General features: G+C 34.0%; 1 protein-coding gene across 5 annotated transcripts in view; it reads left to right on the forward strand.

Annotated features, from left to right (window-relative positions):
• LRBA (LPS responsive beige-like anchor protein) overlaps window positions 1–23,957 on the forward strand; it is a 789,117-nt gene that overhangs the window by 148,026 nt on the left and 617,134 nt on the right. For all 5 annotated transcript variants that reach the window (XM_030312933.2, XM_030312936.2, XM_030312937.2 and 2 more), the window contains exons 18-22: window positions 14,762–14,854; window positions 16,258–16,366; window positions 16,772–16,853; window positions 20,025–20,148; window positions 20,443–20,635. In XM_030312933.2, the coding sequence (XP_030168793.1) occupies window positions 14,762–14,854; window positions 16,258–16,366; window positions 16,772–16,853; window positions 20,025–20,148; window positions 20,443–20,635 (601 nt within the window). The remainder of the gene's footprint in view (window positions 1–14,761; window positions 14,855–16,257; window positions 16,367–16,771; window positions 16,854–20,024; window positions 20,149–20,442; window positions 20,636–23,957) is intronic.

A 23,957-nucleotide genomic window follows, 5' to 3' on the forward strand; every position in this document is an offset into this window, starting at 1 on the left:
TGCATTTTTAACTCTGAAGCTAAGTATGCCTATATTTTAGGATTATTTATGTCTTTTTGGTGAACTGATGCTTTTATAATTATATCATTTTCTTTTGTATCTGTGAACTTATTTTTTCATCTGAAATCTACTTAGTTTGATATTATATAGCTCTCCAGCTTTCTTTTGCTTTTGGTTTGCGTGGTATATCTTTTTTCCCCTTATACTTTTAATTTACCTATTTCTTTCCTCCTTCCTTCCTTCCTTCCTTCCTTCCTCCCTCCCTCCCTCCCTCCCTCCCTCCCTTCCTTCCTTCCTTCCTTCCTTCCTTCCTTCCTTCCTTCTTTCTTTCCTTCTTTCCTTCCTTCCTTCCTTCCTCTTTCCTTTTGACAGGGGAGGAGGGAGGGGGAAAGCACAAGTGCGTGTGAGCTGGGGGAGTGGCAGAGAGAGAGGGAGAGAGAATCCCAAGCAGGCTTCAGCTCTGTGAGTGCAGAGCCCTACTCGGGGCTTGAATCTATGAACTGTGAGATCATGACCTGAGCTGAAATCAAGAGCCAGATGCTTAATGGACTGAGCCACCTAGGTGCCCCTATCTGTATCTTTGTATTCAGTTGAATTTCTTATTGACACATTGTGATGGCTAATTTTGTGTTGACATGGTTGAGTCACAGTGCCTAGATAGTTGGTCAAACGTTATTGTGGGTATTTTTGTGAAGGCATTTTTTTGGGATAAGATCAATGTTTAAATTGGTGGACTTTGAGAAAAGTAGGTTTCTCATCAGGTCAGTTGAAGGCCTTAATAGAACAAAGACTCATCTCCCCCAATAAAAATGAGCTCTGCCAACAGTATGCTTTTGGACTTTATAACTTTTTTCTCAATCTCCAGAGTATGTGTTTACCCTGCAGATTTTGGATTTATCAAACTTCCGGAATTGTGAGAGCCAATTCCTTAAATCTTTTTGTCTTTCTCTATATACACATTCTGTTGCTTCTTCTTTTGTGGAAAACTATTACTAAAACACACAGTATAATTGAATTTTTTAGTTTTGAAAATATATTCTGAGAAACTAAGTCTTCTCATTGTGTTTAGACTACTTGCTTTTTTTTTTTATGCCAAGGTTTTTATTTAATTGTCGTTAATTAACATACAGTGCAATATTGCTTTCAGGATTAGAATTCAGGGATTTGTCACTGACAGAAAACACCCAGTGCTCATCATAACAAGTGCCCACCTCAATTCCCATCACCCGTCTATCCCATCCCCCACCCACCCAGAAAAAGAAATCAGTGAATCTATCCCATTGACAATTGCACCAAAGATACTTTTTTTTTTCAATATATGAAATTTATTGTCAAATTGGTTTCCATACAACACCCAGTGCTCATCCCAAAAGGTGCCCTCCTCAATACCCATCACCCACCCTCTCCTCCCTCCCACCCCCCATCAACCCTCAGTTTGTTCTCAGTTTTTAACAGTCTCTTATGCTTTGGCTCTCTCCCACTCTAACCTCTTTTTTTTTTTTTTTTCCTTCCCCTCCCCCATGGGTTTCTGTTAAGTTTCTCAAGATCCACATAAGAGTGAAACCATATGGTATCTGTCTTTCTCTGTATGGCTTATTTCACTTAGCATCACACTCTCCAGTTCCATCCACGTTGCTACAAAAGGCCATATTTCATTTTTTCTCATTGCCACGTAGTATTCCATTGTGTATATAAACCACAATTTCTTTATCCATTCATGAGTTGATGGACATTTAGGCTCTTTCCATAATTTGGCTATTGTTGAGAGTGCTGCTATAAACATTGGGGTACAAGTGCCCCTATGCATCAGTACTCCTGTATCCCTTGGGTAAATTCCTAGCAGTGCTATTGCTGGGTCATAGGGTAGGTCTATTTTTAATTTTCTGAGGAACCTCCACACTGCTTTCCAGAGTGGCTGCACCAATTTGCATTCCCACCAACAGTGCAAGAGGGTTCCCGTTTCTCCACATCCTCTCCAGCATCTATATAGACTACTTACTTTTAACATAATTACTGATAAGGCTTTATTTGCACCTAGCATTTTATTATTTATTTGTCCCAGTATAATTTTTCCCATCTGTTTCTCTTTTCCTGTGTTCCTTGTATTTGAATTCCTTTAGTATTCTTTTAAAAATTAATTTTTGGTTTTATATCTATCTTGGTAATCTTTTTAGTGGTTGCACTAGAGATTTCAGTCTACTTTGAGCTAATATTTTACCTCTTCACATAGAATCTAGAACCATTTCAATTTTATTTGTCCCTTTAACCTCCACAATTGTTTGTTTGTTTCTTTAACTTTCTTAATGTTTTATTTTTGAGAGAGAGAAGAAGAGAGAGTATGAGCAGGGGAAGGGGCAGAGAGAGAGAGAGAGAGAGAGAGAGAGAATCCAAAACAGGCTCCAGGCTCTGAGCTGTTAGCACAGGGCCCGACGTAGGGCTTGAAACTCGTGAACCACAAGATCATGACCTGAGCCGAAGTTGGAAGCTTAACCGACTGAGCCACCCAGGTGCCCCTTCCTCCACCATTCTTTCTTATTACACATAATATATTGCTAGTCTCTCTAGATAATGTTACAGTTTTTATTTACACTTGTTATATGTGTTTTAAAGAATGTAAGGGAAGAAAAATGTTAAAAATTTTTCCATATCTTTACAATTTTATTCATTTGTGTATTTATGTATGTATTTGTTTATTTATTTTAGAATGGGAGAGCATGAGCAGGGTAGAGGGGCAGAGGGAGAGAGGGAGGGAGTGAGGGAGGGAGAGAGAGGGAGAAAGAGAGAGAATGAATCCTAGTCAGGCTCCATGCTCAGTGCAAAGCCTGATGCAAGGCTCAATCCCACAACCCTGGGATCATGAACTGAAATCAAGGGTTGGACGCTCAACCAACTGGGTCACCTGGGTGCCCCTCATTTTTCATTCTTGAAGAACTGTATTTGGATTTCTTGTTGAGCAGTTTTTTTGGAAATAAATTTTTGAATTATTTTTTCTGAATATAATTTTATTTGGCCTTCATGCAAGGATATTTTTGGTGCATATAGAATTCTGTGTGAAATTTTACTTATTTTAGTACTTTAAAATATTTTTCCATTGTTTGCTGGTACCCATAGTTTCTAATGAGAAATGTATGGTTATTTCAATGTTTGCTAAGTAAAAGGTACTACATTTTTGTACTTGCTATAAAGACATATTCTTTAGCTCCTCTACAGTTTCATTATGCTTTCTTTGTAATTATCACATTTTGATAAGCTTTAGACCCTTATTTTCATACTTTTTGCTTCAGTTATATCTTTTTCCTTTTACTTTGGGTCTCTAGTAATGTGAATATTAGGGCTTTTTATTTCAATCTTCTTTCTTTGTTCTTCACATTTGATACTGTCTATTGATAAAGAAGCTTGCTATGTATGATAAACTTGATCTTCAACTTTATGGAGATTTGTTTTTTATATTTTGATATTAAGCTCATCTCATGAATATTTTATTTTAGATTTGTACATTTCAGTTGTATAATTTTAATATGGTTAATTTTATACTTTTTCTTTTGGTTGGGAACTATTTTCTGATCCTGTTAGACTGTGTTTCCTTTTACCTTCTGGAGTATATTTATAATAGCTCCTTTAATATCTTTGTGTGATAGTTCCAACAATTTGCCCATCTCATCAGCATTTGTTCAGTGTCTTTTCCTGTGAGAAATGATTACATATTCTTGCTTCTTTGTACGTTGAGTAACTTCTTAATGTGTCTTAGACGTTGTGAATGTTATCTTTTATAAACTATGTGTTTTGTTAAAATCCTCTAACAAATGTTGATGTTTTGCTTGTTTTAATAAGAAGGGTCAGACTACAAGTTCTACTTATCCTCTGTGTGTAGGGGTTACAGATATCACTCATTTAAAAAACCTGTCTTGTCCTGCTTTGTGTCTTTTTTGCACATAATGTACTCAGGAATTAGGTGAAGAATTGGGTGATAATTCAAGTCTTTTTTCAATACAGAAAGATTTTGCTGTTCTGGTCTGTCTGCCCCTTGCAGGTATATCTCTTGGGTTAGCCTTGGGTTTTTATGGGCTTTTACAAAGATTTTGAGGATCTTTCTTTCCCATTTCCTTCTTTTCAGGTCTACACCACACCCTGTGTCCTCCTTCCCTGCACCCCACCACCTGTACAAACCCATTTTGTTAGTTCCCCTAACCAAAGGACAGTTTTGTCACATTATTTGCCAGCTGAGCTTCTGACATCCACCTCTGAAATAAAGGCTCACTTTTGGGTCAGATTTAGAAGGGAAAAGTAAAAATTGAGACTCCTTACCTGCATAATGGGTAATTCTCCCAAGTTTTACCTCCTTTACACCAATGCAACTGCTTTTGTTTAGTACTTAGGAAATTGCTTTTTGCAGTTTTTCTTGTGGTTTTGGTTCTAATATGTAAGACTGAGAGGCTGTTATTAGCTTCACTCCATCTTCATTGAACCAGAACTCCCTGTTGATTTTTTTCGTTTTTTAAAAATTATTTTCTATTTAATGGTTTTATGATACTATATTTCCTTTCTTCTTTGTGGACTTTATTTCTTGTAAGACATGTCTGTTAGTAATGAATTTTCCCAGTCTGTTCATCTGAAAATACTTTTGTTAGTCTTAATTTTTTGATAATAGTTATTCTGGATATAAAATTTTAACATATAGCTTTCTGTTTACACTTTGTGATTTAATTGACTTTTGGCCTCTACTATTTTCAATGAGATGTCATCCTTGTATTGTTGTTTTCTTTGGGTTGAGTCCTATTTCTCTTGATGCTTTTAAGCTTTTTTCTTTGTCTTTGAATTTTGACTATTTTGTTTAGTTGTGATCCTCTTTGTTTTTATCCTTTTTTGGTTTATTGAGTTCTTGAATCTGCAAGTTAATGTTTTTCCATCACTTTTTGCCAGATTTTTCCCCATGGTTTCTTCAGAAATTTTTCTTGCCGCTGCCGCCGCTTCTCCTCCTCCTTCCTCCTTCCTTCTTCCTCCTTCCTTCTTCTTCCTTCTTCCTCCTTCCTCTTCCTTCTCCTTCTCCTCGTCCTTGTCCTCCTCATCCTCCTCGTCCTCGTCCTCCTCGTCCTCGTCCTCCTCCTCCTCCTCCTCCTCCTCCTCCGGCACCTGCATTATAGCTATGGTGGAATACTACATTGCCTCACAGGTTTCTAAAAGTTCGCTAATTTATCTTCCATCGTTTTCTCTTTGTTCTTTGGGCTCACAGATTATGTCTTAAAGTTCTTAAAGCTCACAGATTCTGTCTTTTGCCATATGAATTTGCTACTGAGTGCCTCTTGTGAATTTTTCATTTTTCTTATTTACTTTTCAACTCTAGATTCTTATATTTCTTTTTTAAAAAAATTTTTAATTAAAAATTTTTAAAAATGTTTATTTTTGAGAGAGAGAGAGACAGAGTATGAGTGGGGTGGGGCAGAGAGAGAGGGAGACACAGAATCTGAAGCAGGCTCCAGGTTTCAGCACAGAGCCCCACGCAAGGCTCGAACCCATGAACTGTGAAATCATGACCTTGAGCTGAAGTCTGGTGTTTAACCAACTGAGCCGCCCAGGGGCACCCTCCCCCAACAATTTTTCTTAATGTTTATTTTACTTTTGCAAGAGAGGCATGTACGCAAGTGGGGGAGGGACAGAGATGGAGGGAGACACAGAATCTGAAGCAGGTTCCAGGCTCTGAGCTGTCAGCACAGAGCCCTATGCAGGGATTGAATTCACGAACCCATGAGAACCTGACCTGAGTGGATGTTGGACGCTTAACTAGCTGAGTCACCCAGGGGCCATGTGGTGCTTTTTTATAGTTTATTGAAATTTCCTAATTGTTTACTTATTGTTAACCTAGTTTTCTTGTAACTCTTGATTTTCTTACCTCAGTGTGTAGTAATTTCTCAAGAATTAATGCCTCTCAATTTGTTGTTTTGTTGGTTGAATGGTTGCATGTGAAAGTGTTATTTAATTTTATTTCTGTCTTTTTTTGTGGAGGGACATGCTGACTTCCACGTTGGCATTAATGGAAGTCATTCTTGCTTTTTTTTTTTTAAATAGTATGCTTTAAATTTTGGTACTTTCCCAGTCTTTTACTTATTGTGAACAACTGAAAAATATGTAAATTGGACTAATATATGGAAATGTGAATAATTAGTCCTGTCTATATGTGGTTCAACTACTTTTAAAAAACAATGAATAAAGAGATGTATTGAATATTTATATTAGTTATAGAAAACGGAATTAATTTGGGAATGATGGGTAGGTAGTTCCTTTAAATCTAATTGGAGTTCTGTGGAAATAATTTTTGGGTCCAAAATTCAGTATGAGATTGTGTAAATTGTAGATTTTCTTTCTCTTTTTTGTCTGTCTGTCTGTCTGCCTGTCTGTTGTTCTTTCTATCTTTCTGTTCTTCTTTTTTGAGCTCTTTCTTTTTTAACTTCTTTCTTAATTTCTTTCATGATTTAAAGAGACAGAATTCAAATGGAGCATTGATATGTAATTTCATTATCTGTTTATGGTCACATTGCTGCCTAAAATATATTACCGTAAGTTTTAAAGGCCAACATGCAAAGGGCGCAGATATATTTAGTGAAGCTTTCATACTAACTGAAAGTCAAATGGAGTGTGACATAGACTCAAATTGAAAAAAATGGAGAAAATTGGAGGGAAGATAGTCTTTCCTGATGCAAGATAATACAGGTATGCCACACTGAATAATAGAAGTCAGTAGCATTTCTAAATTTTAAGTGGCAATTTAATTTCCATTAAATGACATAAACTTTCTCATTTATTTGTTAAATATAAATTCTTTTTCACCATCACATCATTTAGACGTTATTTCCGACACATATTCTTCCTATGTGTTCTGATGCAGTGTCACTCACTTCATAAACTGTTTACAGCACTTCATTCCCTGTTTAAATTTTAAGTATCAAATTTTTAATTTTTGAGTCTCATGAGCTTTAATCATATATTTTTATGTCTGTGAACAGATTGAAATAATTTGTTACTTTTCAAATTACTCTTTTTGGTGTTTCTATTACCTGAATATTTTCTTCATTGAAACTGCTATAGTGTACATGCCATAGTACATTTCAATTCAGAAAAAAGATATATATGTGTGTGCATATATACATCATATATATAATGTCCGTGTGTATTTTATTATATGATTATATGTATGGTCAGAGTAAAATAGATTATATGAAAACATTCCCCAATTTTAATAGTGCTTCTTATGGATTAATTTTGTCATCTTTTTCTACTTTTATTTCTATTTCCAATAGAGAAATGTATATATATTTATAAATTTTTTAATAGTTAGAAAAATATATAAATGTCATTGAAATGGTACAGGATTTTCCTGCTCTAATGTGAAGAATGGTTTTTGTGTTAAATAGGGACTAAACTTTGATCAGAAAGCAAAATATGCTCGCTTTGGTTTTTCAAAGTTTAGTGGTTCTGTTTAGTAGATATATAAACTAATTGGATTCTGCTTTAGTGAAAAATACTCAACACTTAAAAAATTACTTTAGGATAAATATTAGGTATATGGATCTTATTCTATTAATTTTGGTCTTCTCATGTGATTAATACTAATAAAAATTTGAAAGTAATTATAGTTTTATCTAGAGTTCATCTTCTGGTGAAATCATTGTAATTTTAACCAAAGATTATTTAAGTTAAGCTATAGCATTCATAGATTAATTCTATGTTAAAATATCTTTGAGTGTTGTGGTTTTTAAACTGCTATTAAGCTTATGTTAATATTTCTTTTACAAATAATTCAATTTTTATTTACTTAATTTAAATCATAGAAGGAAAACTTTTATAAACATAATAGTGTTGTCCCAGTAATTGAATGTTATAGTTTTTTCTTTTTTTTAATTTTTTTTTTCAACGTTTATTTATTTTTGGGACAGAGAGAGACAGAGCATGAACGGGGGAGGGGCAGAGAGAGAGGGAGACACAGAATCGGAAACAGGCTCCAGGCTCTGAGCCATCAGCCCAGAGCCTGACTCGGGGCTCGAACTCCCGGACCGCGAGATCGTGACCTGGCTGAAGTCGGACGCTTAACCGACTGCGCCACCCAGGCGCCCCTGAATGTTATAGTTTTTTAAATACAATTTGAATTAAAAATAACCAGTTTCACATATCTCATTTTATGAGATTACAATGTTTATGGACCTAGATGCTTTTAATTAATATTTTAATAGGAAACAAAGTTTTTTTCACATATTTCATTTCTGTCAGCTACTAGAGGATCAAGGTCTTTACTTTTTGTTCATAGTTATGTTTTTTCAGACTTAGTTATTGAAGACAAATTTTTTTAATGTTTACATTAAACATCAGAGTGTGAGCGGGGAAGGGGCAGAGAGAGGGAGACACAGAATCCAAAGCGGGCTCCAGGTTCTGAGCTGTCAGCACAGAGCCTGATGTGAGGCTTGAACTCATGAACTGTGAGATCATGACCTGAGCCAAAGTCGGATGCTTAACCAACTGAGCCACCAAGGTGCCCCATTTCAGACTTAGTTATTAAGCATTAAAATTTTTATCTAGGAGGATAGTTGAAAATCTTAGTATTTTAAAATAATCATAAACTTTTCAGATTTTTTTCTAAATGTTTATGAGGGAGGAAATGGTATAATGAATTAATTGAATGTTTTTTTTTTTTACTCAAATTGTGTATGATACTCAAATTTTTCTATACTTTGTTTATGTTCAAATCAGTGGTCTGTTGGCTGAATGCCCTCGGAGATTATTTAAAAACTTAGATTATTATGTAAATTTTGAGAATTGATCATGAAATTTGTTTTAGATGTCATTTATGTTTCAGTCTTTTGCTTTTTATTTTTTATTATCATTCATTACCTGTTGTCATTATCATTCATTTTCCTGTTCCTTTGCTTTCCATGGTGAGAATTATTTACGGATTTAAATTATGTGTTACCACTAAACAGTGCTTTCTTTGTATTGATCTTAAATGTGGTAACTTCCAAAGGGCATTGTTAAGTCTGCAGTAGAGGAAAAAATAGTGACTCAGAACCAGCTTTATGCTATACAATTTGCATAAGTACATTTATGGGTGTAGTATAAATCACCATATTTTCTAAATGTTTTAATTTGTTCTCACTTTTTGGTTTTCATTAAAAGGAACAATAACTAGTAGAGATAAGCAAGTTTTTCTCAAAGACTTTTTTTTTTTGGAAGAGTTGTAAAATTTAGAGGGACGTGTAGAGGTTTCCCACATACTCTCCTGTCCCCACACATGTATATTCTTCCTTATTATCAACACACCCATTAGAATTTACAGTTGGTGAACCTACATTTACACATTATAATCATCCAAAGTCCATAGTTTACATTATGCTTCACTGTTGGTATTGTACATTCTGTGGATTTGGACAACTGTATAATGGCATGTATTTGTCATTTGGTTATCATACAGAGTATTTTCATTGCTCTAAAAATCCTCTGTGCTCTGCCTGTTCATTCCTTCCACACCTACCCCCCAATCTTTGGCTCCCACTGACCTTTTTACTATGTCCATAATTTTGCCTTTTCCAGAATATCATATGTTTGGAATCATACAGCCTTTTCAGATTGGCTTCTTTCACTTAGTAATGTGCATTTAAGATTCCTCCATGTTGGGGCACCTGGTTGGCTCATTTGGTTAAGCATCCAACTTTGGCTCAGGTCATGATTGTGGTTCATTTCCAGCCCCTCCAGGCTCTGCACTCTCTCTTTTTTTCTCTCTCTCTGGACCTTGTGGGATTCTCTCTGTCCCTCTCTGCCCCTCTCTGGCCCTCACTCACTCAAACTCTCTCTCTCTCTCAAAAATAAAATAAAATAAGAAAACAAAAATTAAAAAAAAATGAATCTTAAAAAAAGATTTCTCTATGTCTTTTCATGGCTTGGTAGCTCATTTCTTTTTAGTGCTGAATAATATTCCATTGTTGAGATATCCATAGTTTATTCATCCATTCATGTACTGAAGGACATCTTGGTTGCTTATAAGTTTTGCCAGTCATGAATACAGGTGCTATAAATATGCGTATGCAGGTTTTGGTATGGACATGGTTTCATCTCCTTTGGGTAAATACTGAGGAGTATGATTGATGGATCCTATGGTAAAAATATGTTTAGTTTTGTAAGAAATTGCCAAAATCTCTCTTCCAAAGTGGCCATGCCATTTTGTTTCCCCACCAGCATTGGATGCGAATTCTTACTGCTCTACATACATGGTGTTGTTGGTGTTCTGGGTTTTGTCCATTCTCATAGATGTGTGTAGTAGTATCTCGTTTTAATTTGTATTTCTCTGATGACATATAATGTGGAGCATCTTTTCATAGGCTAGTTTTCCATCTGTATATCTTCTTTGGTAAGGGTCTGTTAAGTTCTTTGGTCCGTTTTTAAACAGGGTTGTTCTTTTTTTTTTATTGTTGAGTTTTAAGAGTTCTTTGTATACTGTGGATACCAGTCCTTTATCAAATGTGTGTTTCACATGTATTTTCTCCCAGTCTATCTTGTCTTCTGATTCTCTTGCTATTGTCTTTTGAAGAGCAGAAGTTTTTAATTTTAATGAAGTCCAGCTTATCAGTTATTTTGTTGTGGATTGTCTTTGGTTTTGTATCATGTATCACCATACCCAAGGTCATCTAGGTTTTATCTTACGTTGTCTCCTAGGAGTTTTATAGTTTTGCATTTTACATTTAGGTCCATTTTGAGTTAATTTTTATGAAAGGTGTAAGGTCTGTGTCTAGATTCATTTATTTGAATGTGGATATCCTTTCGTTCCAGCATCGTGTTTTGAAAGAGTATCTTTGAGGGGCGCCTGGGTGGCTCAGTTGGTTAAGTGGCTGACATCAGGTCAGGTAATGATCTTGCAGTTCGTGAGTTTGAGTCCCGAGTTGGGCTTTGCGCTGACAGCTCAGAACCTGGAGCCTGCTTCAGATTCTGTGTGCCCCTCTGTCTCTGCCCCTCCCCAGCTTGCATTCTGTGTCTCTCTCTCTCTCAAAAATAAATACACATTAAAAACAATTTTTTTTTTAAACAAAAAGAGTATCTTTGGTCCATTGTACTACCTTTGCTCTCCCTTTTGCCAGTACCATACTGTCTTGATTACTATATCTTTATAATAAATCTTTTTTTAAACATTTACTTATTTTTGAGAGAGAGAGAGAGAGCAGGGGAGGAGCAGAGAGAGAGAGAGAGAGAGAGAGAGAGAGAGAATCTGAAGCAGACCCTTTGCTGGCAGCAGAGAGCCTGATGTGGGGCTTGAACTCATGAACTGTGAAATCATGATCTGGGTTGAAGTCAGACACTTAACTTGAGCCACCCAGGTTCCACGGTTTTATAATAAATCTTGAAATCACATAACATTGGTTTTCCAACTTTGTTTATCTCCGTCAGTAATTGTGTTAGCTGCCCTGGCTTTTGCCTTTCCATATAAACTTTAGAATAGTTTCTTGATATCCACATATCTTGTTGAGGTTTTGGTTAAAATTGTATTGAATCTATAGATCAAGTTGGGGAGAACTGAGACGTTGAGAATATTGAGTCTTCCTGTAAATGAACATGGATTTTCTGTCCATTTATTTAGATCTTTTTTTGGTTTTATGCATCAGTTTTATAGTTTTTCTCATACATATCTTGTATATATTTTGTTAGATGTATATACCTAAGTATTTTATTTTTGGGGAGTGCTACTGTAAATGGTATTGTGTTTTTAGTGTCCTATTCCACTTGTTGATTATTGGAATATAGGAAGGCAGTTGACTTTTGTATATGAACTCGGTATTCTGCAACCTTGGTATAATTGCTTATTAGTTATAGGAGGTTGTGTGTGTGTGTGTGTGTGTGTGTGTGTGTGTGTGTTCAATTCTAGATGTTCTTTGAACAAAGACAGCTCTATGTGTTCCTTAACGGTCTGTATACTATTTATTTCCTTTTCTTGCCTCACTGCATTAGCAAGAACTTCCTGTACAAAGCTGAAAAGGAGTGGTGTCTTGTACCTGATCTTGTTTGGAAGACTTGATTTTTCTTGCTATTAGGTACCTTAGCTGTAGGGTTTTTGTGGATAGTCCTTATGAAGTTGAGAAAAATTCTCCTCTATTCTTAGTTTATTTAGAGTTTTTAACATGAATGGGTGTTGGATTATGTCAAATGCTTTAAAAATTTTTTTTAATGTTTGTTTATTTTTGAGAGAGAGAGAGAGTGTGAGCAGGGGCAGGGGAGGGGTAGAGAGAGAGAAAGAGACACAGAACTCGAAGTGGGCTCCAGGCTCTGTGCTGTCAGCCCAGAGCCTGATGTGGGGCTTGAATTCATGAACTGTGAGATCATGACCTGAGCTGAAGTTGGATGCTTAACCGACTGAGCCACCGAGGTGCCCCTCAAATGCTTTTTTCTATATCTACTTATACTAGTAATTTTCTTATCTACAGATTAATTGATTTCATGATAGATTATATCATTTGATTTGCAAATCTTGAACCAGTCCTTGCATCCCTGGGATAAATTTGTCATGATATCTAATTCTTTTTATGTTTTTTTGCATTTGTTTGATAATATTTTCTTGAGAATTTTATTTCATCTTTTTTTTTTTAATGTTTATTTACTTAGAGACAGCATGCAAGTGAGGGTGGGACAGAAAGGGAGAGAAAGAGGATCCCAAGCGGGCTATGTGCTGGCAGTGCAGAGCCCATGTGGGGCTCGCTGGAACTCATGAGCCATGAGATCATGACCTGAGCCGAAGTCAAGAGTCTGATACTCAACTCAATGAGCCACCCAGGCGCCCCACATTTTTGTTAATGAGACTTATTGGTCTGTAGTTTTCTTGTAATGTGTTTATTTTCATTTTTATTTTTATTTTGGTATGGAGTAATGCTGGCTCATAGAATGGTTTAGGAGGTACTCCTTCTGCTTCTGTCCTTTGAAGGGAATTGTAGAGAATTGGTATAATTTCTTCCTCAATTTTTGGTAGAAGTTACCAATAAGCCAGTCTGGTTCTGGCCCTTTTGTTTTGGTAGGTTATTATTTATTGATTCACTATCTTTAGTCATTATAAGCCTATTTAGATCATCAGTTATTCTTTTTTTCCCTTTTTTTAAAATTTAGATTTTAGTTAATTACTATACAGTGCAGTTTTTGTTTCAGGAGTAGAATTCATTGATTCATCACTTACGTACAACACCCAGTGATCATCACAAGTGCCCTTCTTACTACCCATCACCCATCTAGTCCATTTCCCACCCCTCTCCCTCAGGCAACCCTCAGTTTGTTCTCTATCATTAAGAGTCCCTTGTGGTTTGTTTCCCTCTCTCCTCTCTTTTCCTCCTTTCCATATGTTCATGTGTTTTGTTTCTTAAATTGCACATATTAGTAAAATCGTAGATCATCAATTATTCTTGTGTGTGTTTTGGCAGATTATCTCTTTTAATGAACTGGTCTCTTTCATCTAGGTTATAGAATTTAAGGGCATAGAATTGTTCATAGTGTTCCTTTATTATTTGTTTTATGTTTATGGGATCTGTAGTGATGTTCCTTCTTTCATTTCTGAAAATAGTAAATTGTGTTTTTTTTATTAGTTAACCTGGCTAGAAGCTTATCTCCTTTATGGATCTTTTTCAAATCAGCTTTTGGTTGCATTGATTTTCTCTATTGATTTACTATTTTTAATATTTTTGTTTGCCACTCTAATACTTATTTATTTTCCCCTGCTTACTTTGGATTGAGTATTCTCTTCTTTTTTTAGTTTTCTAGGGTGGAAGCTTGATTAGTGATTTAAGTTTTTTCTTCTTTTCTAATAATTCACTGCTATAAATTTCCTCGTAAGGACTGCTTTTGCTGGATTTCACAGATTTTAATAGCCTGTTTTCTTTTTCATTTAGTTTAAAATATTTTTAGATTTTCTTGAGACTTCCTCTTTGACCTACATGTTATTTTTTAGCATTTTGTTTAATATCCACATATTTTGGAATGTTGCAGGTATCTTTCTGTTAATGATTTCTAGTTTAATCTCCTTGTGGTCTGAGAACAAACAATATATCATTTCTGATCTTTGCATTTGTTTACATGTGTTTTATAGCCCTGAATGTGAGCTACTTGGTGAATGTTCCATGTTAGCTTAAGAAAAATGTGTATTCTGCTGTTACTGGGTGAAATAGTCAATAGATGTCAATTAAATCCAGTCAATTGATGGTATTGTTGAGTTCAATTATGTCCTTAATGATTTTCTGCCTGCTGGATCTGTTTCTGAGAGCCATGTTAACGTCTCCAATTATAATAGTGTATTCATCTATTATTCTTCTTACAGTATTATCAATTTTTATGCCACATTGTTTTATACTCTGTGGTTAGGCACATACATGTTATAGACTATTATGTCTTATTGGAGAATTGGCCTCCTTTATCATCAAGCAATGCTCTTCTTATCTCTGATAATTTAACTTGCTTTAAAGTCTGCTTTCTCTGAAATTAGTGTTAATTATTCTTGCTTTCTTTTTATTAGTGTTAGCATGGTTTATGGTTTCTCCATTTACTTTTAGTCTGTATGTGTCATTATATATAAAGCGGGTTTCTTGAAGACAGTATAATTGAAACGTAAGTTTTTAAATGTCAGGAATTTGTATTAAATTCACCCATATCTTGAAATTAGGTTTATATTCATGAATATATAAAAATAAATGTATACCTATGTATTTTAAGTCTTTACTTTTGAATAATAGTAATTTGTTTTTAATTTTAATTCCTTCAGTGTTATCTATAAACTTATGGCATCGACAAGTGAAGGAATCAGAGTACAAGCTCTCAAGGCAATGGGCTATTTTTTAAAACACCTGGCCCCAAAGTGAGTATAGTGTTCATGAAATCTAAAATGGGTTGTGGTATATTACTTTTTATTTTATAAATCTTTGGAATAGTATTTTTGTTCTGTGATTTCTCTAGTTCCTCTTCTCTATTTTTATTTATAAAATCTATGTAAATTTAATCCATTTCTATATATTAAAAATAAAATGGGAACAGGAATATATAGGTTTTTAAAAAATATTTATCTATTTTTTTTGCATGTGCAAGTGGGGAGGGGCAGAAAGAGAGGGAGAGAGAGAATCCCAAGCAGACTCCAGGCCAAGCATGGAGCCTGATGCAGGGCTCGATCCCACACCTGGGAGATCATGACCTAAGCTAATATCAAGGGTTGGATGCTTAACTGACTGAGCCACCCAAGCACCCCAGTGTAGTTAGTTTTATATGAAATAAATTTTCCATTTGTTCTTCATTCATTATAAGAGTACATTTGTATAAATGGAATTTTAGAAACCATGGAGACTTCATTTCATGGGGGTTGATCATTTGCTTTATCTGTACTATAAAGCTGATATTTTAACCTAGATAGTTGTCATAGTATGTTCTGTTATATGGATAACTGAAAACTGAAATTTTTCTATTTTTTTCTTAGCTGAATGTAGATATTCGTATCCTACCTATTGTTCCTTATACCATGTTGGTTTATTATAAAAATTAACATTTGTGGCAATAGAGAAGTGTTGGCAAACTATGGTCTTTCTGTGGATTCCAGTTGGCTGCCTGTAAATAAAGTTTGGTTGGGACACAGCCACAGTCACTTATTGGCTTATTATATATGGCTGTTTTCAGATTGTGACAGCAGTATTGAGTTGTTGCTACAGAGCCCATTTTGTCCACAAAGCCGAAAATATTTACTATCCAGCCATTTGCAGAAAAAATTTGATGAATCTCAGGGTAGAATTGAAGTTTATGATACTTTAGTTTCTAAATTTTTGCTTGGAAGTTTAATTTTGGTGTATTTATCTTCACAGTATTAATTTTCTTAATTTTCTTTCATTTTTTCTACCTTTTTCTCCATATTGTTTTTCTACTTAACAACTTACTTAGGCTTTAGATTTCATCCATAATAGAGTTTAGCTCAGTGCTGATGGAGAGTAGAAACTAGTTAATAAACAATTGCTCTGAAGATTTTTGGTGTGCTGTGACATAGCCAATCTTGTGTATATATTTTTTAAACTTCAGCTGTGCTTACATTGTAGTTTGTATTTCTCTGCTTAAAGATTTTGTGGCCTTATGAGTTCTAGGTTAAAGAAAAGTGGGAGAGTTACTGAGCTGGAATTTGTGGATAATGTGAAAAACATTTTTGTATCTTCTTCATCCAACTTGCATACTAAATAGTAGATAATAGTACTCTGCATTTGATTATTTCTTTTTATGAAATCACAGAAGAAAAGCTGAAGTCATGCTTGGACATGGATTGTTTTCATTGCTAGCAGAAAGACTCATGCTTCAGACAAATTTAATCACAATGACCACGTATAATGTTTTGTTTGAGGTAAGAATATATTTAGAATTTAATCTTATTTCATATTTTGAGAATGACTTTATAATTTAGTTGCTAATGTCTAGATGAAATAAGGTAATTTAGATTTGATACACAGTTTTGAAATTAGTTATATAAAGCACATATAGCTGCATCTTAAATCTATTAATCTGTTAATTATTAAACAGTATGGACATCTCTGTTAAGTATTTCCTCCATTGTATTGATTGTTTGATGTCTTGTTTTGTAATTAAGTAAAAATAGAGTTACAATGTTGAAATCATTTATTTTATAAAATACAGAAGATGGTTAGCATGACAGCATTGGACTGTATACTTAACATTGATTAGTGCTGACTTATGTTCATTTATATTAATGGTACAGTGATTATGCTAATCTATTGTTTTCCTTCTGTAGATTCTTATAGAACATATTTGTACTCAAGTGATACATAAACAGCATCCAGATCCTGATTCTTCAGTAAAGATACAGAATCCTCGTATGTATTTTATATACTTTTATTTTTTTGTTTTTGTTTTTATGGACATTTAATTGACATATAATATTGTATAAGTTTAAGGTATACAACTTAATGAAACAATTTGATATATGTATATATTGTGAAATGATTACCACAGTAAGGTTAGTTAACACATCCATCACAGTATCTTTAGAATTTTTTGTGTGTATGTGTGGTGAGAACTTTTAAGATCTACTGGTTTGGTAACTTCTCATTGTGCAATACTGTATTGTTAACTGTAGTCACCATGTTGTACATTAGATACCCAGAACTTACTCAGCTTATAACTGGAAGTTTGTATCCTTTGAGTACTTTCCCCCATTTCTCCCCTTATTTTTTATACTTTTAATAAGTACTTTTTGGGGTGCCTGGGTGGCTCAGTAGATTGAGCGTCTGACTTTAGCTCAGTTCATGATCTTAAAATTTGTGGGTTTAAGCCCTGCATCAGGCTCTGTGCTGACACCTCAGAGCCTGGAGCCTGCTTCTCCTTCTCTCTCTGCTCCTTCCTCACTCGTGCTCTGTCTCTCTCTCTCTCTCAAAAATAAAATTAAAAAAAAAAAAAAAAAGTACTTTTGCCAATAAAAAGAAAGTCACTGAGAAAAACCTGAAGTTGATATTGTTGAGAACATAGTGTTCAAAGAATATTTCATTATAGGGAATAATATAATGCTACTTTTATTTTTGGTTAATATTGAATATAACATCTAATTAACCTTAGGTTATGTGGAAATGTTTATATAGAGGTTTTGAAGAATTGTGTATGTAAGATACTGATTTAATGTATGTTCAGATTTTCAGTAAAGTTTTGATTGCACCATTTAGTGATGTCAGGCCAAATTACATGAACCATGGAGGTAGCTTTCATCTTAAATTAATGTCAAGTTAGGAATACCAAGTTTGGAATTGAAAAATATCTGCTTTTTTTTTTATTGTTTATGAACTTAGTCTTGTTGAACAGTGTTTTCTTTTGATATTTAGAATTCTTAAGCACTTGTACAAAGTGTACATTTTTCATCTTTTTAAGATTATTGATATTGAAATAACTGACTTGTAGAGTTTAGAAATTTAATTACCTTTTGTGTGGTGAGTTGTGTTTTTGGTACTCTGTTTCAGTACTAGTTTTTTTTTTTTTAATTTTTTTTCAACATTTATTTATTTTTTGGGACAGAGAGAGACAGAGCATGAATGGGGGAGGGGCAGAGAGAGAGAGAGACACAGAATCGGAAACAGGCTCCAGGCTCTGAGCCATCAGCCCAGAGCCTGACGCAGGGCTCGAACTCACGGACCGCAAGATCGTGACCTGGCTGAAGTCGGACGCTTAACCGACTGCGCCACCCAGGCGCCCCATGTTTCAGTACTAGTTTTAAAAACATGTCTGGGAAGTTTAATTTTCCTCAGCCTTCAGGGAGACTTGATGTTATTATTTTAGAGAGTAAGAAAAGAAGAAAATCTTGAGTATATGTATATAAATATAAATTATATTTTATGATTATAGAGATGACTTATTGAAGTAAGAATTTTAGAATGTATGATCTATGTAATATACTATCTCAGAAAGACACACACTATAGTACGGTGTTTAAAAGCGTCACCTGCCTAGGTTTTTATATTGTTTATGTTTCTTAATAGTTGTGTGAACTGCTTAATTTCTGTGTGCCTCAGTTTTCTTATCTCTAAAAAGGTGATAAAAACAGTATTTAGCTATCATTGTATATGGGTTTTCTTAAAATAGTACCTCATGATAGTATATTCTCAAAATTAAGTGTCTATTATTGTCATTACAATTATTATTATGATTATTATCATCATTGTAATCATTTTCCAGGCAGAGAAAATTTTCAATTTGTCATTAGAATAATTCAGAAATTACTTCCCAAATGTCTTTTATTGTATGATAAAATATCTTCGTACTTGCTGTTTTGCACTCACCAAAAACCTTGGCAAAAGGCTAGTTCAGAAGTTCTGAATTGTAATTGGGTAAAAACTTAATATATTTATTTAATTTTAAATTCAGGGTTATAGCTGTTTTTGTTTCTATATAGTTCTGGATTTAAGTATATATTTTAAAGAATTTTTTTCCTTAAGGCTAAATGCTAGAAATTTAGACAACGTTATTTTTAAGACCATTACAGTAGCAATTTCATTTGTATTTGGGGTGTTGAATAGGTTTTAATTTTCTTTGTTTTTTAACCTAATTTCACTTAAAAAAAAATTTTTTTTTAATGTTTATTTATTTTTGAGACAGAGAGAGACACAGCATGAGCAGGGAAGGGGCAGAGAGAGAGGGAGACACAGAATGTGAAGCAGGCTCCAGGCTCTGAGCTGTCAGCACAGAGCCTGACGCGGGGCTCGAACTCACGAACCGTGAGATTATGACCTGAGCCGAAGTCGGACGCCCAACCAACTGAGCCACCTAGGTGCCCCCCTAATTTCACTTTTAAAATCATGGAGGAAAATTGTAGTAGCTTTTAAAATTTGTTATGATAAATGGAAAGCTTTGTGCATAAAACATCTATTTTGTTGAAAAGCTGAGAACTTTTTCTGAGATTTTGATTACAGCTTTTGAGTTTGAGATCAACTTTACTAATTGGCGGAAATTATGGAGAATTGTTAGTTTTACTATTATTTAATTCATAGATAACATAATTTTATTTAATATAACCTTTTAAAATTTGACTTTACTTTCATACATTCTTTTTTTTTTATTTTTATTTTTTTAACATTTATTTATTTTTGAGACAGAGAGAGACAGAGCATGAACGGGGGAGGGTCAGAGAGAGAGAGAGGGAGACACAGAATCTGAAACAGGCTCCAGGCTCTGAGCAGTCAGCACAGAGCCTGACGCGGGGCTCGAACTCACATACCACGAGATCGTGACCTGAGCCGAAGTCGGACGCTTAACTGACTGAGCCACCCAGGCGCCCCTACTTTCATACATTCTAATGATGAAATAAAAAATTCCTTATTTATGGAGGCATCCTAAATAGATGTATTGTCATTTTTTTTCTGCAGGTGATCATTTTTTTTATAATACAAGGATGTTTTCAGTAGACATCTGTGTCAGGGAAGCTAGAGAAATATATTAATGATCTTCCATCATGAATTTTTTGTAATGTTTTGGTTTTTACTAATTTATGAATTGTCTTACAGAGATACTAAAAGTAATTGCAACCCTACTTCGAAATTCTCCCCAGTGTCCTGAGAGCATGGAAGTTCGCAGAGCCTTTCTTTCTGATATGATTAAACTTTTTAATAACAGTAGAGAAAACAGAAGGTAAGGTTTGAATTTTTTCTAAGAAAAATTGCTTTAAAAAATACTGTGCAATGAATTTTCCATATGCTTTTTTCATTAAGGGTATATAAGTAATGTACCTTATATTTAAAGTGAGTTTTCAGTACCACCTTCTTTAATTGTTTTAATAGATGGAGATTCTTTTGTTTTTTTTTGGCTTATTTTGTTTTGAACTTTTACTTTTTAGAATTCTTAAAGATGAGGGCTTTTTTTTTTTAATTTTTTAAATTAAAAAATGTTTTTTTTAGTAATTCAATATCCTCTTATAATTTTCAGGAGCTTGCTACAGTGTTCTGTATGGCAAGAATGGATGCTTTCTCTTTGTTATTTCAATCCTAAGAATTCTGATGAGCAAAAGATAACAGAAATGGTTTATGCAATATTCAGAATCCTACTTTACCATGCAGTCAAATATGAGTGGGGTGGCTGGCGTGTGTGGGTAGATACCTTATCAATCACACATTCAAAGGTAAGTTTTCTTAATGAAAATTTATTTTAGTGTTATAAATGTCTATAATTTTGTGTTTTACTCATTTAAAAATTTTATGTACTTAAAAGCAAGGAAAAAAGACATTCTCTGAAAGCACAGTGAAAGAACAACTAAAAGGAATCACTAAGAAGAAAAATTTTCCAATTTCTTCAGAATCAAAGCGAGGTTTCAAATGTTATTTTTATGTATGCTTAATAAAGTGAAACCTCATGGCATAGCATAAAGGAACTTATATTTTCAAGTAGCCATTTTCACAGATACGGTTCTCTAAATTTTAGGGTAGTTTGAAGCTTTTGAACACAAGGTGGCGCAGTATATTCAAAGATGAGAAGTTATTTTAGTAATGTAAGGTGGTTGAGTTAAGTAGAAAAGCTTGGGCTAATGTGTGTCCTTTGGTCACATTACAGTCAGTTAAAAAATTGATTTGGGAGAATCTGCTAGTCTTTTATTTATTTTTATTTTTTTAATTTAATCCAGTGTAAGTTATTTTTATATAGCTTTTGTTTAAAAATTTTTAATGAAATATTCTACACCTACAAAAAGGTATAAGGAATAATGTATCTACCAGTATTTATGACATTGGTTTCTCCATCCCAGTTTTCTTTGTCTATCATTGTTATGCCCTCTCTCCTTCCCCACTAACCTTAATTTGGGTGTTTTCATTACTTCTATTTCCTTCTTATGTATATTTTAACACATACACATCTGAACAGTAAATAATTTATATTTCATGTTTATACTTAATATAAAGAATATCACATTAAATGCATTTTTCTGTAGCTGGCTGTTTTTACTTATCATTGTTTGAGATTCATCCATATTGACCCATGTAGTTGGGTTCATTTTCTCAGTTGTGTTGTATTCCATGGTATGGCTTTATCCATTTACCAGTTGATGAACATTTTTGGTACATTTTGTATATATTTGTAAGTTTCTCTCTCTACATTCCTAGAAATGGAACTGCTTACTTGTAAGATGCAGATGTTGAACATTAGAAGATAATGCAATTTTTTCCCCAAATTGGTATATCACTTTACATACTCTCCAGTGATGTATAAGTGCTCATTGATTCACATCACCTCAGCACTTGGTATGGCTGGAGTTTTAAAAATTTGCACATTTGGCGAATTAAAATTTTTTTTTTTTTTAACATTTATTCACTTTTTGAGAGATAGAGAGTGTGAGCAGGGCAGGGGCAGAGAGAGAGAGGGAGACACAGAATCCGAAGCAGACTCTAGGCTCTGAGCTGTTAGCACAGAGCCGGATGTGGGGCTTGAACTCACAAACCGTGAGATCATGACCTGAGCCAAAGTCGGAAGCTTAACTGACTGAGCCACCCAGGTACCCCATACATTTGATGAATTTTAAATGCTGTACCTCCATAATTTTAATTTACATTTACTTATTGTTTTGTGGGAACTTAAAAAATATATTCTTGTTTTAATCTTTTGATTGCTGTATTATTTATGAATATCTTTTGTCAATTTATTTACTTAAGTTTTAGAGTTTTGTGTTTGTATTTTCTGAGGAAATTTTACATTTCAAATATTAACGCAGTAAAATTTAGTTTCTTTCATGGTTTATGCATTTTGTATCTGGTTTAAGAACTCTTTCTACACTCAGAAGGAATATAACCATACAATTATATTATTATAAATTAACTAGAAAGAATAAAGAACAGAAATGGTAAATTTGATATATCTTTAAATGTTTTTTTTTTTTTTTTTTTTACTCTCATAGTTTATTATTCTGGAATATTTTGCCATTCTTGTGGAATATATTGCCAGTTCCTCAATGTACTTATTTAGGTGCTTGAATAACTTTTAGTTATTTGAAAGTACCTAAGAGTTATATATTCTGCTTTCTTCTTACTCAGTGAGAGGAGGGTGTGTTATTATCATAAGGATTTACAAAGATATCTTAGATTGGAAGATACCGCTCTAATTTATGTTTGAGAATAACGCAGTGATAAATAAGAAAAAGATTTGATTTTATAAAAATGCTCTTAGTCACTACATTTTTTGAGCTGACTAGTTTAGTCTAAAACGGGGTTCTGCCAAATATGGCTTGAGGGTCAAGCCTGTGTTTTTATAAATAAAGTTTTATTCAAACACAGCCACTTCCATCTATTTTTATATTTTCTGTGGCTGCTTTCATGCTATAAGTATTCAGTATTTGCAACAGAGACTGTATGGCTTCCAAGCCTAAAATATTTACTTTTTGGTACTTTACAGAAACTATTTGCTACCTCTTGTTGAAATTAATTTAGTTTGTGCTGATGCCCAGATCTTTTGATTTCTATTGTAGTAGGCTGCTGCAGTCTGGACTAATTTTCTGCTAGTATTGTATTCCTCTTTACAAAAGATAATGAGAAAAACAGGATTGAGTTTGGGTCTTACATACATTTGGATTGGATTTCAGATCTAGGGGAATTCTAGGTTAGGGGAGTATCAGTATAAATTAGATTTTTCAAAATTTCAAATTACTATATGTTAATTCTGTGCTTTTGTACATACTTTTGTTTGTTCACATCCTTAGGAAGAATGGCTAGAAGAATATAAACTTTAGATCAGTAATTCTTTTTTTCAAATCTTTTTATGACTTTTTAAAGTTTATTAATTGTGAGAGACAGGGTGGAGGAGGGGCAGAGGAAGGAGAGAGGGAATCCCAGGCAGGCTCCATGCTGTCAGTGCGGAGCCCGATGTGGGCTCAAACTCATGAACCATGAGATCATGGCCTGAGCTGAAACCAAGAGTCGAACGCTTAACTGACAACTACCCAAGTGCCTAGATCAGTAATTCATAAAGTACAGCCTGAAGACATTGCGAGCCTATGAGACCTTTTCAGAAAATGTGTGAGGTCCTCCTTTCCCAGCTATGTGTCTTTTGAAAGTGTATTTTTTATATACATAAATCAAAACAGTATATAATACAACACATTGAATATAAAAACAGATACTAGGGTGCAACATCTATTAAGCTAGAATTTAAAGAGATTTGCGAAAATGTGAAATCCTAGCACTCTTCTCATTATTATTATTATTATCTTCTCATTATGTTATTTACACTAACATATAATGGATTTATTGTTATTTTGGAATGTGTATTTGTAAAGTTTCTTAGTCTTAATTTTTAATATGATAAGTAGTAATAGATATACCCCATAAAAATAAAAAGTTTTGGGGAGCCACAGTACCTTTTAAGAGTGTAAAGCATCCTGAGATGAAAGAGCTTGAGAACTGCTGAATTCATAGAATATTTAAGGACAATAGTCTTTTAATTTCCTATGCACAGGATTAGGA

Source organism: Lynx canadensis, chromosome B1, assembly GCF_007474595.2.
Source record: "Lynx canadensis isolate LIC74 chromosome B1, mLynCan4.pri.v2, whole genome shotgun sequence".
Classification (NCBI taxonomy): Eukaryota; Metazoa; Chordata; class Mammalia; order Carnivora; family Felidae; genus Lynx; species Lynx canadensis.